The 18,647-nt window shown below is 36.8% G+C and overlaps 1 protein-coding gene across 2 annotated transcripts; it reads left to right on the top strand.

The window, feature by feature from the left end:
* The first annotated feature begins 1,268 nt into the window (after window positions 1-1,268).
* PCNP (PEST proteolytic signal containing nuclear protein) lies at window positions 1,269-17,419 on the top strand. 2 transcript variants are annotated; one of them, XM_032350384.1, is made up of 6 exons: window positions 1,291-1,397; window positions 7,083-7,260; window positions 7,336-7,498; window positions 10,465-10,539; window positions 14,188-14,243; window positions 15,623-17,419. In XM_032350384.1, the coding sequence occupies exons 2-6, from the start codon at window positions 7,205-7,207 to the stop codon at window positions 15,747-15,749; spliced, it is 477 nt and encodes a 158-aa protein (XP_032206275.1). In that variant the 5' UTR covers window positions 1,291-1,397; window positions 7,083-7,204; the 3' UTR covers window positions 15,750-17,419. The 2 variants fall into 2 exon arrangements, with proteins under 2 accessions (XP_032206267.1, XP_032206275.1); XM_032350376.1 differs by lacking the exon at window positions 7,083-7,260 and having other exon boundaries at window positions 1,269-1,397; window positions 7,284-7,498.
* The last annotated feature ends 1,228 nt before the right edge of the window (window positions 17,420-18,647 follow it).

Below are 18,647 nucleotides of genomic sequence, written 5' to 3'. Positions count from 1 at the left end.
GTGTGTGTGTGTTTTTAAGATTTTATTCTACAGAGATAGCAAGAGAGAGAGCTTAGGCAGGGGGAGCAGCAGGCAGAGGGAGAAGCAGGCTCCCCGCTGAGTGAGGACCCTGATGAGGGGCTGGAGCCCAGGAACCCCAGATCATGACCTAAGCTGAAGGCACATGTTTAACTGACTGAGCAACCCAAGCATCCCTTCTTAAGACTAATTTCTGTAAACACTCACCTTTTAATATAGGACAAACCCAGAAACTCCAGGCCCCTAGGCAAGGAATTGACCTCATATGGCAAGAGAGTAGTGTAAATATAGGGAGAAAGTGAAGATGAGTCTAGAAAGTTGGGCTAAGGCCCAATATAACACTAGGACCTCATTCTGCAAACCCTAGGGATTCACTAAAGTTTTCTAAGGTGGAAATGCCTCTAATCTTAACTGAATGAAGTAACTTCTCTCTTGAAAAAAAAGGACTTCATTTATTTATTTGTCAGAGCGAGCGAGCACACAAGCAGGGGAAGTAGGAGAAGAAGGTTCCCCACTGAGCAAGGAGCTGGGTGTGCGATTTGCTTTAAGACCCTAGGATCATGACCTCAGCGACTGAGCCACCCAGTTTAACTTGATAGAACAATTACGACCTACATAAAAAGTAGACTTAACCATTTGGCTACGTGACTTTAGACAAATTACTCTCTTTGGCCTCAATTCTCATAGCTAATTAAAAAAGAGGATGATTCTGCATTGGACTGTTGCTGGGATTAAGCAAGATAACCTAAGAGGGCGCACCATAAATGTTGTGTTTTGAGGTTTTTTGTTTTGTAAGTTTTATATATGTAAGCCCTCTCTACACCCAACATGGGGCTGGCACTCAGGACCCCGAGATCAGCCCTACGCTCCTCTAAGCCAGCCAGGAGCCCTCACAGCCCTCTTTTTTTTTTTTTTTTTTTTTTAAAGAAAACACAGGAGATCCAGAAAGACCAGAATGAATAAGCCGGCTCGCTTTAGCTGTAGTCACACCCTGGTCTACAGAAACCTTACAAGATTCCACCAACGTTTGCAGTGTGGTGCTCCCATATCTCCCCCACTTCTCTGGACCATAAATCCTAAGTAAGCTCTAGCTCTAAGCAGTCCCCCATAAACACGCAGTCCAACCCTCCCCGCTCTTCGTTCAAAGGCGACTCGCAGATGATGTCACATCCACTTCCGTTTCCAAAATGGCCTCTTTCCACTTTCCAAGGCCGCTCTACGCTGCTGCCTCGTTGGCTAGCTCCGACACTCAATGGTTGCTGGGCGGGGCCGTGACGTCCTTGGCGTGGCTGCAGGGGAGGCCGCGGCGGGGAAAATGGCGGACGGGAAGGCGGGAGAGGAGAAGCCTGAGAAACCGCAGCGAGCTGGAGCCGCCGGAGGTGAACACAACCCCAGCGTTGCGGGCTGCGTGGGATACTCTGGGCCTTTCTTTGAGGTCCCCGGGGTGGGGGGTGTAGGAAGGGGGCGAGAATGGGCGGATCTGGCGCTCACCCGGCCAGGTGCTGGGCCCAGACGAGACCCGGGCACGCCCGACGCGGCCCTTTGCGATCCGGGCCCACATCGCCTCCTTGCCGGGGGAGAGCCGGCCACTGTCCGTCACCTGCTGGCCCCACCGGAGGCCCTGCTTCCGAGGAGAAGGCATATGGGTACCAGAAAGGGGGACGGAACTCGGGGTGGGACCGGGAGCGGCAGCGCAGGAGCCGCTACCGCCACACCGGAGACGCACAGCACACAAAACACACACGCGCACACACACAGTGGGAGTCACCGAGCAGTGGCTGCAGGAACTGGGCGCAGGCCGAGTTTCCGACGGTGCTGGCTTCTAAGTTACACCTGGGAGTTACTGGGCTTCTCCCTTTTCGCCGAGGAGGTGGACCTCGGCCTTTTATTTTCAAGCTGAATACTGACCCTGTAACGGCCTGAGTCGAGATGGAGGAAAAGAATGCCTTTGCCTGCCCTCCTGTTTAAACTGCGGGGTCTAGGGTTAGGGTTTGACTGCCTTTAAAGTGCCTGCTTTTTCTGAGTTAGGCTATTGCTAGCTAACCTCATGACAGATATTTAGGTGGCTTACTAGGCTAGTGTGACTTTTCCTGCATTTTGTTACGATGCGAACTCAGGTTACAGCTATCTTCATTCTGTATCCTCCACCCCCGTAAATTTGGGCCTTGTGCATGAGGGGAAAGAAGCATCTCTCCAGCCCCCCCCCCCCCCCCCCCCCCCTTGTCGGAACAAGGCAAGTAACTTAACACGTGCGAGGTGATCATAATATCTTTTTAGAACGTTTTAAGTATTACTCTCTATTCTGACTCCTTCAGATCTTATACCTGAAATTATTTAGTTTGAGAAAATATCGAAGATTAATAGCATATGAAGGCAGTTATTAGGACGTTACTAACATGACGTTTCATGTGAATTGCCTTGGGAACAAAAACTGAGAAAAACGTAACGTTTAGTTACTTAATTAAACAGCAATTTAAACCGTATAGTACTATCTCATTAGGGTTGGGTCCCCCCCCCCCAAAATCATCTGAGGTATTATTGAGTAAAATGATAAAAAACTAATAGTGTGAGGAAAACCAAAGATCTGTAACCTAAGGAAAGAATCTTAACTGGCTTTCAGACTATCTTTTAACTTTGTAGAATAGCTTTTTAAGTGTCTTGAGAGTATTGAAGATGTGTTTAATGTGTTACCAAAATGTACCTTAAGTGTCAGCATAACTGGACTGTGTAATTTATCCATCACCCTTTCAGTTAGGGGTAGTTAACTCTAGTGTGACTGTTGATGTTTCTATTGTAGCATGTTTTTGTATGCGGGGTGGTAGTATAAAGTTAACTTGGATGATATCAAAAATTATGGTATCCTTTGTGGTGATTTAAAATAAGTAGTCCCTTCATAACTTTGTCGTAATATGCCTTCAGTGTGCCTGCCTTAACAAGAAGATAGTGCTGTTGCATATAAATCGATTTTGAATGTCAGATAAAAACATGTAATACTGTGGATTTGCTAATTTTGTGGCAAGTTGGCACTATTTTGAAACACTCTCAAGTTTGTCTTAGGGTCTTACTGAGCTGATTTTTAGCTCCTGTTGAACAGTCCAGTAAGTTGGGAGTGTAACTTTTTGTAAGTAGTTATGAATGAATTTATGTCAGTAAGAGAAGCTATGTACTTGAATTTGTTCTCACCTTAAAGAGGAGGATAATGCTAAAGATAAGGCTTTGGGCAGATTTTTATTCTCTCTTCAGCTACATTTTTGTGGCTCATTGAAACAGAGATCTTAGAAAACTGTCCATATCAAAATCATGACCATCTTGTGCTATTTTAAGCTGAGAACTACTTTAATGAAAGTGACATTATCCCAGCCACTAAGAGGGTCTTGAATATGTTCTCATTTAAGCTGAATACAAATGGATTATGAAGGATAGATCGTTATGGACTTAAACTTTCTTATTAGGTACTTTTTTTTTTCTTTTAAGTAAGGTAACTTTGTCCTCCAAGGGCCACCTTTCCTCTCCTGCTACTCAGTGGAATAGAAAAAAAAATGCTAGTACCATGTGTCATTTGATTTCACATTAACTACACACTTTGTTAGCTCAGAGTGAATGCAAACTAGATAAAAATCCCTTTTATTAAAATATTCCTTGATGAAGAATCTAGTACATTTATATAATTTTATGCATGTTTTGCTATAAATTGTGATTCTCTTATTTTTAGAAAACTGATCACGTATTTACTCATTCTTTAAAATATAAGCCATGTTGCCAAGAATTTTCACATTGCTAATCCATGGTCATGTAAAAATTTTATTTTCCGTGGTCCAAAATACAAAGATCCCATTAAATAAAATAATTCCCATTAAATGAAAACAACAGTTCTTGATTAAAAGCCCCAAATGCTAAAGTGTAGTACATGTTGTATTTAAAGAAAAACACTTTAGGGGCGCCTGGGTGGCTTAGTAGTTAAGTGTCTGCCTTCGGCCCAGGTCATGATCCCAGGGTTCTGAGATGGAGCCGCACATCAGGCTCCCTGCTTGAGGGGAAGCCTGCTTCTCCCTCTCCCACTCCCCGCTGCTTGTGTTCCCTCTCTCGCTGTCTCTCTCTCTGTCAAATAAATAAAGTCTTTAAAAAAAATAAAAACACTCTAATATACCTAGAAATTAAGGCTCATATTTAGTGATTTATTTCAAAGTTCACATTAGGTTGAAATAACTTTCTGATGAGCTCTATATAGACTTGTAGAATCTGTAATAACAGTCACATTGATGATAACGTAGATTTGGGTGTCACACTTTTCCATTTTCATTGCTTACTCCATTTGCTTTATTTCCTAAGTATTCTGTGTATTTTATTACATAATTGTTAGAGGATGATTACCTAAAGATAAAATAAAAGCTCCAATCCATCTGACACATTGAGCCATTTAAGGTTAAGTAATGAGTACTGATAGTACACCCACCTCCTTTCTTCACTCCTTTTCCCCTCATCTCTTCTCTGAAGTGTGGATATTTTCAAAGCTATTATGTATTTACAGTGGCTTAAAAAAAAAAGAAAAGAAAACCCCAACAAACTTCTTTAGAGTTGAACATAGCTAGTTATTTACTACGTCCAAAAATAATTTGCTGGATCTGCAATCAGTCATGTTTATTTATTTATTATTATTATTATTTTTTAAGATTTTATTCATTTATCAGAGAGAAAGAGCGCACAAGCAGAAGAGGCAGGCGGAGGGAGAAGCAGACTCCCCACTGAGCAAGGAGCCCCATGCAAGATTCAATTCCAGGACCTAGGATCATGATCTGAGCCTCAGGGAGACACTTAACTGAATGAGCCACCCAGGCATCCCTGGAATTAGTCATGTTTAGAAATAAGCTGTTAGACATAGTATGTTCTATTTCCAGAACGGACCTGAGATGTGGGTGGTCTTAATAGATTGCCTCTTAAGGTGACAAGAAAGCGGTGTGAATAAAATTGAATTGCTTCCAGTTGATTACTTAATTAGTGGTAGTTTTCCCAACTCCCCTGTTCATGCTGCCTTTTCTACAGCAGTGTCTATAGAAATTTTCTCTTTAGCATCGTGTGATTGGGCAGATAGTATTGTGTTCCATATATTATCACATACTAACTCAGCCATTTGTCACTCTTAATGGTATTAATATTATAATGAGATTAATGTTCTTCACTTTGTTTATTATTTATGCTTTAGTTTTTCTAGATTCTTTGTTCCAGAATTATTTTCTGGGTAAAAGGAGACCTAGAATTAAGAAAAGATAGGTGGTTGTTTTTTTTTTTAAAAGAACTGGAAATCTTGACTAATTATGTGTAGCTCTTAGGTCATAGTTCAGAGAACAGAGTATATTGCAGTCAAGACTGAATGTTCTTTATGCCATTTGTTTTGATGTTTTTCACAGTTTGTGTTTGCCCAAAACTTGTTCCTTAGTGTATAGATTGTTTCTTTATGTAAATGCAGTGCATTTTCTATATGTTTTTATGTGTTCCCATATATAGAGACTGCATTTTCTATTTTAGTCAGTCACAAAGAAATAGTTATCATTGTTTAGGTTCTACAGTAAAACTCATACTTGATTAAAACTGTAAATATAATGCAGAATAAAATTTAAAATAATGCTTTTAGTTCTATACTTAGGCTTTGAAAACACTAATGTTGTCATAATACAGTCTTTTTTTTTTTTAAGAAATTCTAAATTAACTTTTTTTAAGATTTTATTTGTTTATTTGAGAGAGAGACCATGGGGAGTCAGAGGGGGAGGGAGAAGCAGACTCCCCACTGAGCGGGGAGCCCAGTGCGACTAGATCCCAGGACCCTGAGATCTTGACCTGAGCTTAAGGCAAACACTTAACCTACTGAGCCTTCCTGGTGCCCCTAGAAATTCTAAATTGATTTCTGTATTTCAGCTATTAAATATTGATCTTATATCCTTCAAGTGCTTTTGTAATTGCATATTTAAATAAGTAAATGGCACTTCCAGCAACTATTCCAGTGCTGTCTTTGTCTCCTAAGGAAATCCCAAAACATCTAATCCTTCTTAATTCCTCCCCTACATTTTATTACAGCTTTCACCGCCTTCCAAAGGGAATAAAGAGTTCTGTTATCTTTCCTCTAAACAAAATTAGATGTTCTGTTCAAAGTGCTTATTAATCTAGAGACCTCATGATTTCAAAATTATATAGATTGAGAGCTCTCACTTCTGGATATTTTAATCTGTTACTTGTCCATCTATTTGTGTTTGATTTTGCACTTTTCCCCCCATTCTAGTTGTTTGTCCTGTTAACTGTTGTCAGGGCTATTGCTTAGAGCATCTTCTCTTCATAAATAAACTGTTTAGTGTAGCAGAAAACATTCTATAGGGCGAATTGGGGAAAGAAAATAAAATTTTTAGTCAACCATATTTCTGTGTTACCATTCAGTATGTTCTTAAATAGCTTTCTAGTGTAAAAGACCAAAGATACTCAAGATGCTAACTTATTTTGTCACTGATTAATACAAATACAAGCAAAATCACTGAAAACCATCTTGTATTCCAAATTTACATATGGCTTTATTTGAAATTTTAATGAGCTCATCTTTCTTTCTTGAGAAAAAGTAGTGTGTAAACCTAAAACTGATTGTTAAAATAGGTGATAATTAAGGTTTCAGAGTAAAATTTAAATCACATAAAAGGGAATGACTTGATGTCTTCCTTCAGTTTCCTTTTCAACTCTAAAAATTGTGTGAGAGGTACGTGAGGAGCACATCACTCAAGAAACTTACTCCAGGCTGTATTAACATTGTAGTTCTGGTAATAAGCCATTCATAACTAGGTATTCTGTATAACTAGTAGTACATAATTGAAGAATGTCAGAATTTATTAATCAGATGTATTATTCTGTGATGTGACCAGTTGCTCACAACCTAGTTTGTGTAGAAGAACTTACAGACCTTAATTTCTAAAAAGCAAAATCCCACAAATGATTAATTATATAACTTTTATAATAGTGTTTAGTTGAAGGGTCTTAGATTTTGTGAACTCTGTGTTTATAATTTTAAATTGCTCTGTATTTTATGCTAGTTAATTCATGGGAGCCTCTTCTACTGCCACACAATCTCAGTTCCTGCTGTATACTCTAACAAACAGTGGAAGAGACTGTTGGGTCAGTAGGTGACAACTGCAGAGGTATCTTCCTTATAACGATGATTTTTGAGGTTGCTGCTCCCATCAATCTGCTCAGTAAAAATAGCTCATCTTGGTAAGTTGTTTCGACTTCACCAGGACCTGAAGAAGAAGCAGAAAAACCTGTGAAAACTAAGACTGTTTCTTCCAGTAATGGAGGGGAAAGTTCCAGTCGCAGCGCTGAGAAGCGATCAGCTGAAGAAGAAGCTGCAGACCTCCCAACAAAACCTACAAAGATCTCCAAGTTTGGATTTGCCATAGGTAGTCAGACGACAAAGAAAGCCTCAGCCATATCCATCAAACTTGGATCAAGTGTGAGTTGTTATTTTACCTGTATGATGTTCAAAATGGGACTTAAAAATTTGTTTCAGGAACTTGCTTATAGGGGATTATGGAAAATTGAGTCTAAAAAGGTACATTAGTGCGTGACCTTACATGTAAGTATTTAAGAAGTTACTAGCTCTGCATTCAAGAATGGTGTGGCTATATTATAACTCCAGAAAACTTTTTTTAAAAAGGTTTGGAATAGGAGAAGGAGTAACTATATAAGCAATATATGATTTATAAAGTAACAGCTTAGAATTTTTCCAAATTAAGCAAAAACTCTGAAAAATATTTTCAGAAAGAATTTATTTTTCTTATCTTTCAATTCTGGTAATATTAAAAATAATATCTGTAGAAATCAGTACTAGTGAGGTATTACTTAATAAGAACTTCCTATTACTTTGGAGCTACAAATGGACATTGAGCCATGTTGTCCTATTAGGATCAACTTTTGAGTCTTTCTTTTAAATATAAAACTTGAATTATTAATAATTTTTAACCATGGAGTATCTGGAAAGTTTTGAAATGCTAGATTGAAACATGAAGTTTCTAGATTTGACTATTTCTGACCTACAAAAGTGACAATTTCATATGTTCCAACCAGTGTATTATTGTTAGCTTTAGAAAATAGTTACATTCTTGTATAAGGAAAATAATCCTGAAATTATTAAGATTATTGCTTTTGAATTGTTTATTCATATCTGTTCTGTGAAAATTAATGTTCATTTACCAGATGCATATAGCTTTATTTGTGTGTTTGATGTTTCATTCAGAGTCCTTAAGGATATAATGTGGATCAGGTTTCCGCCAGAGTCAGTGTGTTTGAGTTACACTTCTGATTTTAAAAGAGCTACCATTTCTCAGAACTCCTACTCCCACCCTATGTTGTTTTGCCTTTATTTTCTTTCTTTCTTTAAAAAAATGGATTCTGAACAAAAGATATGCAGCTTTTAAGTTCATTACTTCATGACTTTTCTTCCTATTTGAGTGATTCATTCTGTTCAGTTTTTTTTTAATGAAGTTGCATAGACCAACTGCATAAATATTTGCAGGATTTTTTTGATAGCCATTAAACATGTATTCTCATATACACCTTCATATGGATGTTGCTTTTGATTAACAGGTTTTTCTGTGGTCAGCACACCCCTAAATCAGATATCCAAATCCCTACTTTTTCTAAATCATTAACATGATTTAGTAATTGCTGATCATTTTAGATAGGAGGATTTTGTTGATAAAACCTATTCAGTAAACCTTTTAAATCTTTGGAAAACAAAAACCTGTTTTTATCAGGTAAACTTTATTATAAACAGGGTCATCTTGGGGAAGTGAGTTTTAAGATAGAAAAAATAGTTGAAACTATTGCTTTTGGTTATATGATATGAAAAGGCAGTTGATCAACAGGCACTTACTTGTGTCATCTGTTGTATGTACATCAAACACCTGATGTATTTAAAAGAGTAAAGGATATTTCTAGAGGCTCTATGCATAATCTCCAAGTTAACATTTTTATTCCTTCAAAAGCAAACATTTACAAAAAGGATTTGTGTTCTAGAAGAAAGAGTGCTTCATTTTGTTTCAGTAGATCAGAGAAGTTTTCACTGATGAGGTGATGTTTGAGTTAGGTTTAACTGTAGACAGGAGGCAAAGGGCATCTTAGATAAAAAGAGTTTTGTGCAAAAGCAGTTTAGATGTGAAGCCATTCAGGAAGTTGTAGTTGGAAAGTGCTATCCAAATGTAGGGGTAGAAAGCCCCCCAAATAAGACCACAGAACGGAATCATAAAGGACTTACATAATATAGTTTTGTTTTATTTAAGTTCTAGCAGAGCTATGGGAACAACACATTTTCATTTTAGAGATAATCGTTCTGGTAGCATTATAGAGGATTAGAGGGAGGAAACACAGAAGGTGGGGAGATGGTATTTCTAACAGTAGTTGAGACAAGTAATGCTAAGGGGCCTTAAGTGTCAGTAGTTGATGGGAATGCAGATAGAGATTTAAGCAACAAGACTTCACAATTGAATGCAAGTTGAGGAAAATGTTTTCTGGCTTAGGTACTTAGAACATTGTGAAACTAAAGTACCCGTTGGGGCTCTAAGTGGAGCTATCCTATTTGGGGCAGACATAGGATTTGGAAGTTAAAACTATGGGAGTGAATGGAGTTGACTAGCGAAGTACAGAGAAGGAAAGGAAAAATCCCTAAGGACGGAATCTGGGGTGCCTGTCATTTAAGGGGGGATCAGGAGGAAACAAAGAGGGATCAAAAGATCAGAGAATTAGAATAGCCTCTAAAAAGCATTGTCAAAGAAGTCAAGGTAGGAGTGTTTAAAAAAGTAGCTGGTGATTAGAGTCAAAAGTGGTGCACTGGTTATTGGTGACCCTATAGAACCACGGTCACCCAATTCTAGGTGAGAAGCCGTGGGGCAATGAGAGGAAACCAGATTGCAGTTGTTTGAAGATAAAATGGATGATGAGAGGATGAAGATAATGTGGACAACTGAACTTAGGTTAGATTGAAGAGAACCATGTTTATAGGCTATAGGGCAGAAAGCTAACCAGTAGAGAGATGAGTCTTGGTGTCTTTTATGTTCTCAAGGCACACTGCAGTTCATTTTTTGTTACTGTGGTAAAATACTACTAATCATTTTCTTTTACCTTTTCCAGATACCCCTTAGCTAAATGATACTCTCTATCCTGACTAGAAAATGTTTTACAGGATGAAAATAAATTGACACATAATTAATAGAGATAAAGCTACCCATTGATAACCAGATTTTTAAAAACAAAAAATGGATTTCTTTGAAGTTTTTTCTGAGTTCTTTACTATAGGTTTCTATGAAAACATAAAATCAAGTCTTTTAAAATAAGTTATTTGTATCATTAAGCATGCCTGTAAAAACATTATATATGTTTTTTTAACATTATGGGATACTTCTTAATGTGTTTTTTCTTCAGAAGCCTAAAGAAACTGTTCCAACACTTGCTCCAAAAACCCTTTCAGTAGCAGCAGCTTTTAATGAAGATGAAGATGTAAGTCAACAACTAGTTTTGTTTATTTGACTTTAACCAGTTCTTCAAGGAAGATGTTAGTGGCTGATTATAGGTTGTATTAATGGTACTAGTGAATTTTCTTTGTAATTCTGAATAGTTGTGTGTGTGATGTCTACGAAATCTGCATATTTCTATTGATTTTATTTTGTTGTAGGATTATTTAAAATACTGCCTTGGGAGCAGTCAAGTTAGAATCAAATCAACAAGGGCTTCTGGGTGGTTCAGTTGGTTAAGTGTCTGACTCTTGGTCTTGGCTCAGGTCTTGATCTTAAATTCATGAGTTTGAGCCACACACTGGGCATGGAGCCTACTTCAGAAAAGAAAGAAAAAAGAAATAAACAAATGCTTATTATGAACAGTAATGGTACACATATGTGCTAGGACATATGTAGGGTCCAAAACCAGAAATTTAATGCTGCTGTCTTTAATAATTCTGTAGTTGGAGTCTTCAGTGGTGAAATCATGCATGCATTCAGCTTTGAAAAGGCAGCTGTAATGCTTTCTCTGGTATCCCCAAGAAGAGTAGCTAATAGTGCAGGTGATTCTGCTAGAAGTCTGTTCAATAAGCAGGTGTTCCAGAGTGAGCATGAGTTGCTCATCTGCTGTTCCCTTAGGCAGTCCTAGTTTCCTTATGCCTCTCACAGTGTCCCTCTCTTATGCTTATCAATAACATATGATGTGGAATGTTAAGCATCATTTTGACTGATTCTTCTCTTTGATTTCTGACTTTAGAAACTAATCCCCACTTAAAATGTGACCCCATTGTGTAACAGTTAAGTATTAACAGGGTACATGAGCAATTGCTCCCAAAAGCAGTATGGTTAAGAATTAATACATTCTGAGGAGCATACTGTAGACTGAAGTGATTGGGAAGAATATATAGAGAAGAAATAGGAGTTGGATACCAAAACATTAGGCAGCGTTGTGACAAACCTAGGACTACTTTTATAAGCTGAGTGTTTTGAGAGCAGTAAATAAATAGCAGCTGCATTTGACTGGACTGGAGATTTCTGTGGAGAAGTTTGGGCAAGGATGACTATGGAATGATTGGAGCCCAAATCAGGTAAAAAATTACTGTAGTTATTAATGTGTTCTTTGGACTTACTCATTTTACACATTGGAGTGATTTCTGTATGCTAGGCACAGTGAGATTATAAAGATAAATCAGACATGTTCCTCTAGGAATTCAGACTAGCGGGGCATAAAATAGTACAAAATAAAAATCAAAAGTATCTGAAGACATAAAGTGGTATGGAAATTCAGGGAAGGAAGAGAATCTGAGTAACTAGATGCAACAGCATGGAAAGACCATGACTACTAGACTGGCAATGGGAAGACGTGGATTCTTTTCCTGTCTTTTCTAGTTACTAACCAGTAGAAAACCTATGAATAAGTCACTTCACCTTTGGGAGCCTTAGTTTTTCAGCTATAAAATGAAGACTCAGTTTAAATCATGTATTTTTAAACTACTACTCAGAGTTCTGGGATTCTGTGGAATTGTCTCAGGAGCTCCTGTGGTGTTAAGTGATCCCTAACAAGCATGACTCTAGTCTACTGCCCTCTTTTTCACTCGTAGCTATTCTTTAATCTGTTTTATACTTAGGGACCCAAATAAGATTTTATTGAGGAAAAGAGTATTTTACCCCCTCAAAAAAAGTTTGAAAAATACAAATTTAATAGTATTTAATGTTTTCTGTCATCTCTAATATTCTTAAGAGACTAGGTAGCTCTTTTTTGGTATGTATAGAATGTATGAGGGAAGGGCATTATAGGAAGAAGGGAACAGCATATGCCAAAGAAGGGAGGCTGGAAAAGCTCCTGCATCATAGTACTGGTTTTGAACGCCTCACAGTTTGGACATCTTTTCCCGTAACTTTATCTTCCCTATATTCCTGTGAATCATGTAATGTAGTTATTCCCATTCTGCAAATGGAGAAATTAACAAATTGATGGTGAAGGATATAAACTTTAACTTGTCTCTTAGATAAAAGAATGTGTGCTTGGTTTTTCCTTTTTCTGCAGACCACAGTTAAGTAACCTTGAATATATATTAGTATGTTGGACAATGAGGGCATCCATTTAATTAATTTTGAAATGTAAAAATATATTTTTAGTTGTGGTCTCCTTAGTCTCCTTTAGTTTGGACAATTCTTGGGTCTTTCTGTTTTATGGCATTAATGTTTTTGAAAAGTTCAGGGCAGTTATTTTGTAAAATGTCCTTTGAAAAAGAAAGGATACATGAAAATACATAATTTTTTAAACACTCCCATGAGTGTTAGCATCCATTGATTATTCCTGCCAGAATCTGTTATTATGAATGTTTGCCAAATTATGATTTTGCTCATTGTTTTACCTCTTTCACATTTATTCTCTTCCTGTAAGGAAGAGCTTTCCCTTATTTATGTAAGTGTAGGTTTGTGGATTCTTTATTCTATAGGTAGTAATGCCCAAATTGTCTCACATTTGACCAGGAGAAGCTCCTTTAGTCTAGATCTTAAGGATACTCTTTTTAAAAAGAATATTTAGGGGTTCCTGGCTGGCTCAGTTGGTAGACCATGCATGTAATTCTTGATCTCAGGGTCATGAGTTAAAGCCCCATGTCAGTCGTGGTGCCTACTTAAAATAGACCTAAAATGAATTTAACTTATGTATCTTTTTAACATCTTTAGAAGTATGGAAAGAATGACCTTTAAAGATACTTTTTAGTAAAAGAGACATTTTTAGAAGGAGCAATACCATAAAGTTGTTAAGAATCTTTGCTTGGAACACTTTCTTTTTTTTTTTTTTTTTTTTTTTAATTTATTTGACAGAGAGACAGGGATAGAGGGAACACAAGTAGGAGGAGTATGAGAGGAAGAAGCAGGCTTCCTGCTGAGCTGGGAGCCAGATGGGGGATGGGGGAAGGTGACAGGTCGGGGAAGGTGGCAGAAGGTGGCGGCTCCATCTCAGGACCCCAAGATCATGACTTGGGCCACCCTGGTGCCCCAAGAATCTTTGCTTTGGCATCCAGCTGTGTTGCTATTAGCTTTTTAACTTTGGACGAATTACCCTTGTTTATCTCATTTTAATTTTAAAAATGCAAATGATGATAATTATCCTTACCTAGTAGGATTATTAGGGGGTTTTTTTGTTTTTCTTTTAAAGATCTGTTAGAGAGTGCAAATGAGCTGGCACATGCATGAGTCAGGGGAGGGGCAGAGGAAGAGAATCCCCAAGCCAACTACACCCCCCACCCCCCAGTGAGGAACCCAACTCAGGGCTTGATTCCACCACCCTGAGATCAAGACCCAAACTGAAACCAGGAGTCGGATGGATGCTCAGTGAGCTGAGCCACCCAGTGCCCTGAGGATTGTTAAGGGTTTAAAAGAAAGCATATTAAAGCACTTAGCAAAATGTATACCGCACAGTAAACAAGTGGTTTGAGTTCTAGGAGGTCTATTTATGCAGAGTCAGCACACAAGATCTGTGTTTCTTTTTAAAATGTAGTTAAGGTAAATACTTTTCTCCTTTTACCAAAATTTATAGTATGGAAAATGCTAGAAGACTTCAATACAAAATTCAGTATTATTAGTAATCAAGTGAATTTAATAAACCTGTAATGTATCATCTTTTTTTTTCCTCCTCCAGAGTGAGCCAGAGGAAATGCCTCCAGAAGCAAAGATGAGGATGAAGAATATTGGAAGGTATATATTTGTTTATAAAAATTGTTAAGAATGATCTTTTAAAATGAACTTTAGTGTTTAGGCTTTTCTTGCATAGTTGGACAAAGTAGTTTTGTTTTGTGAGCTATCAGTGATCTTATTTTCTCTCCTGGAAAGGGAAATTGAATACCTTTTAAAAAATAATAATTCTAAGGATATTTCTTTTCAAATACATACAATCTTTATTTTCTTCAGACATATGTGAGAAATGTTTCTGATCTAAAATTTAAGTTTTTTCAGTATTAAAAAAAAGGCTTTCAGTCATTCACCTGTCATATTATTCTCTACATTTAATCTTGATTGTACATGCCCTTTTTTCCTTTTGTAATTAAGGTGCCAAATACCAAAATAAGACAAGTGTTTTGATTTTTAATTTTCCGCCATGGTTCTTTTGTCATGGAAATAACATTAATATCAAGTTAACATAATGCCTATTTTCTTTGTATACATAAGTAGGTAACTTAGAGGCTAGTCAGAAAGTTTGGATTTATTTATTTTTTTTTTTTAAAGATTTTATTTATTTATCAGAGGGAGAGAGAGGAGAGAGCAAGCACAGGCAGACAGAATGGCAGGCAGAGGGAGAAGCAGGCTCCCTGCGGAGCAAGGAGCCCGATGTGGGACTCGATCCCAGGACGCTGGGATCATGACCTGAGCCGAAGGCAGCTGCTTAACCAACTGAGCCACCCAGGCGTCCCAGAAAGTTTGGATTTAAAGCAACCCATAGTTTGTCCCCATTTCTGCCAAATTATAAACTCATAGACAACCAGGTCCATATGCAAGCATCCATTTCAGACTTGGGGTCTAGGATTCAAATAGGAACAGTCCCAGTGACTGTCTACCTACTTTCCTTTCATACTGGAACCTAAAGTAAGAAATATATCTGACTGTAACCCAGTTTAAACACCCAGTTTGTTTGTTTATATATTTGAAAACATATCAAAGAGGTAAAATTGAAACAAATCTATTACAGACAGTGAACCTTTTTATGTGTTATTAATATGTCTTCATGTTTTTCTTCTATTTCATTTTTTATAAATGCTGATGGCAAGCCATCAGTTGATTTCATGACCCTATTAAAGGGTTTCAAGCAGCAGTTTTAAAAACTGTTGTGGTTGCCACCCTTAGCTATATGTCAGAATCACCTTAAGTGTTAAACAAGTTGGTCTCCTCAGACCTACTGAATCTGAAATTTTAGGACTGGGTCTTACAGAAAGGATATTAAAAAAAAAAATCTTTAGGGGCTTTTGATACTCAGCCTCTGTTCATAATAGGTACTAAACAAATATGTTTTGAATGAATTAAAAACATGACCCAAAAGGCTTTATGTAACTTTTAAATAAATTTCATATCTTTTAACACAGGGATACACCAACATCAGCAGGACCAAACTCCTTCAATAAAGGAAAGCATGGTTTTTCTGATAACCAGAAGCTCTGGGAACGAAATATAAAATCTCATCTTGGAAATGTCCATGACCAAGACAATTAAATGATGTGTTGAAATTGGGGTGTAGGGGTGGGTGTAAAGTTAAAAGGAACAGTTTCCTTTTTTAAAGAATGGTATAAGACTATCTTTGGAGCCGCCTTTTTTTTTTTTTTTTTTTTTAAAGATTGAGTGGTACACTAATAAATGAGAGTTTGAAATTAGAGGTAATTTATGTTTTATATACAGATTTCAAGACATTTGCTAATTTTGTAGTTTCATGTGATTAGTTTCCAAAGGTTACAGATAATAAAAAATCAGAAATGGTACCTTTCTAAGAATTGCATATTTTTTTAGACACAACTATTAGCACATTAAGAGGAACGCAAAAAGTTATCGTCTATTAACCTGCAAGCAATTACTCTTAACTCCCTTATTAACCTAAAGTGTCTGGCTCCCAGGAACAGCCTTATAGAGAGGGAGTATTGTATTGGGAAGAAAATGTTACTGACCTATGACTGAAAAAAGTACATTAGATAAAATTAAAATACGGCTTTTTTCCCCCCTAATGGGCATTTGTTTTGTTTCAAGTCATTGTAAACTAGATATTGCATTGCTATCAGTTGGTACAGATGCTTAGCTCTTCAAAAAAATTTTTTTAATTTTATGTAAATTGTTGAGTATTGGAAATAGCCCACTTCACTTTAATGGGTCTTGTCTACCTTAGTCTTCAAAGACCATTTGCTACCAAAGTAAATCAGTATTTTGAATGTGCTTCTCTTGGTTTTTGTTACTAGCTAGTTCCTGTAAGCATTTCCACCAGATCTTGAGGCAAATCGTAAGGAAGCTGTTTCTTTTAAAATACAAACCACCACCAAAAATTTAAATGTACATAATACAAATATTTGGCTGTTTTTATTTTTAAAAGGTAGAAACACCAAAAAACAACATTGTATGAAGATGAAAATGAGAAAGATGCACTTGCTATAACTTCGTTTAAGCTTAATTTAAGTTACTAACTTGTGAAAGCAAATTTGATTTGAACCTAATGCAAGAATTATTTTAGTACAGTAATATGGTTTATTTGAAGTGTATACATATTAACCAGTGGCCTCAAAAGCACATTTTAGGTACCGAAGAAAGAAAGAAAATGCATCTTTAAACATATCTTATGGATTCGTTGACCACATATATGTTGTTAGACCTATGTATTCTAGGGTTTTTTTTTAAATTCTTGTATAAATTATTTTTTAATGTGACAGTTAAATACATCTTTAAAAGCTTCGTCACAAATAAAGAAACAGTATAATGATTTCTTTGAATACTCCTGCAGTGCTTAATTTGGAGGCAGCTTCAGACTATTTTATTGGTGGTAACTACTTGCTGAGCTCTTTTAATAGGTAATAACTCCAGAGAAGCAGCCTGTATATATATATTCCTAACATTTTGTTCATTTGCATTTAAGTTTAGAGTAAGCCCCAAGTAAAACAATGGAAATGTATATAGAACTATTAGTTCTTACATGATTTAATTATATCAAGATACATGAATTTAACTTGCTTTAATGTAGGCAAACTTTCCACTTTTGTCCATTTTACTGCTTATGTTAAAATAACATCCCTCTCCTACTTACTCTTTTCTTGACTCAAGTGAAATATTAACCTAAGGTCAAGATGGGAGAGAAACGACTGAGATGAATGTCTTTACTAAAATACCAATAAATTTGTCAAACTCAATAGTGTTCTTATTTTCTATTCTATGTAATTGTTGCTGGGTTTTTTGTTTTTGTTTTTTTGTTTTTTAATAAAAAAGAAGATTCAGATGTTACGATTGTTGCTCTTGCCCAGATTGTTGGCCAAAGTAATGAGAAATTTAAAATTAGTATTATTGGAGTCTCCCTAACTTAGCACATAGTTCTATAGCATTATAGTATCTGGGGTTGGAAAAGACTTAATCCACATCCTCCCTCTCCTTCACTGCCAAAGTGTTTCTGTCCTGTGCTGTAGAAAATCCTGCCAAGGCATATCTTTGAAAATCCTTAAGTGTTAGAAGGTAGTGTCTACCATCCATTGGCTCCATTTCATGTGCAGGTCCTAGTAAATAACAAATTGAGCTACATTTTAGAATTAAGCCTCATTCAAGTTTCAATAATTACAAATGAAGGCTGTGGGTTTTCAAATATTTTTCTTAGATCTCGTAATCAAGGTTAGCTTCACTTAGTGTGGAGGGAAGTTACTTTCCTGGTCATGTGAAGGTACTTCTTTGAATTTTAAACTTCATTCAGACTTAGAAAATATTGTGAAAGTATTACAAGGTATTTCCATGTTCTCCAAATGTTATTCTTAAGTAACTGTAGGACAGTTGTCACAATCAGGGAATTAACATTATTATAATACTTTGCTGATTATTTGTATTTTGTCCTGCAGACTTTTTTCACATTTCACCATTTGCTCCATTACTGTCTTTGTAGTCAAAGATCCACTTCATTATCCCACATGGTGTAGTTATCTGTCTCTCTTTAGTCCTTTAATCTGGAACACTTCAGTGTTTGTCTTTCATGACGTTAGACTTCTTTAAAACGATAGGGCAATTATTGTAAAAGATCCTCAGTTGGGGGTTTGCCTGCTATTTCCTCATGATTAAATTGAGTTTATAAATTTTTGGCAAGAATAGCACAGAACTGATGTGTCCCCAAAGTAGCAGCAAGTGCATGATTTAATTTGTTCTATTGCTAGTAATGTTAATAATGATCACTTGCTTAAGGTGTTGTCTGCCAGATTTCTCCACTGTCAAATTACTGTTTTCTTTGTAATTAGTAAGTATCTTGGGAAATTCTTGGGACTGTGTAAGTACTCTGTTTCTCATACTCTTGGCCACTAATAGGGCAGGTATTCATGGTTTTTTCCTGAAACAGTTGTTAGTATAGTATTTGCCAAGTGATGGTTTGCTATTCCCAACATTTCT

Source organism: Mustela erminea, chromosome 1, assembly GCF_009829155.1.
Source record: "Mustela erminea isolate mMusErm1 chromosome 1, mMusErm1.Pri, whole genome shotgun sequence".
NCBI classification, from domain to species: domain Eukaryota; kingdom Metazoa; phylum Chordata; class Mammalia; order Carnivora; family Mustelidae; genus Mustela; species Mustela erminea.
The sequence above is the reverse complement of the archived record's forward strand: the minus strand, read 5'-3'. Positions and strand labels throughout refer to the sequence as shown.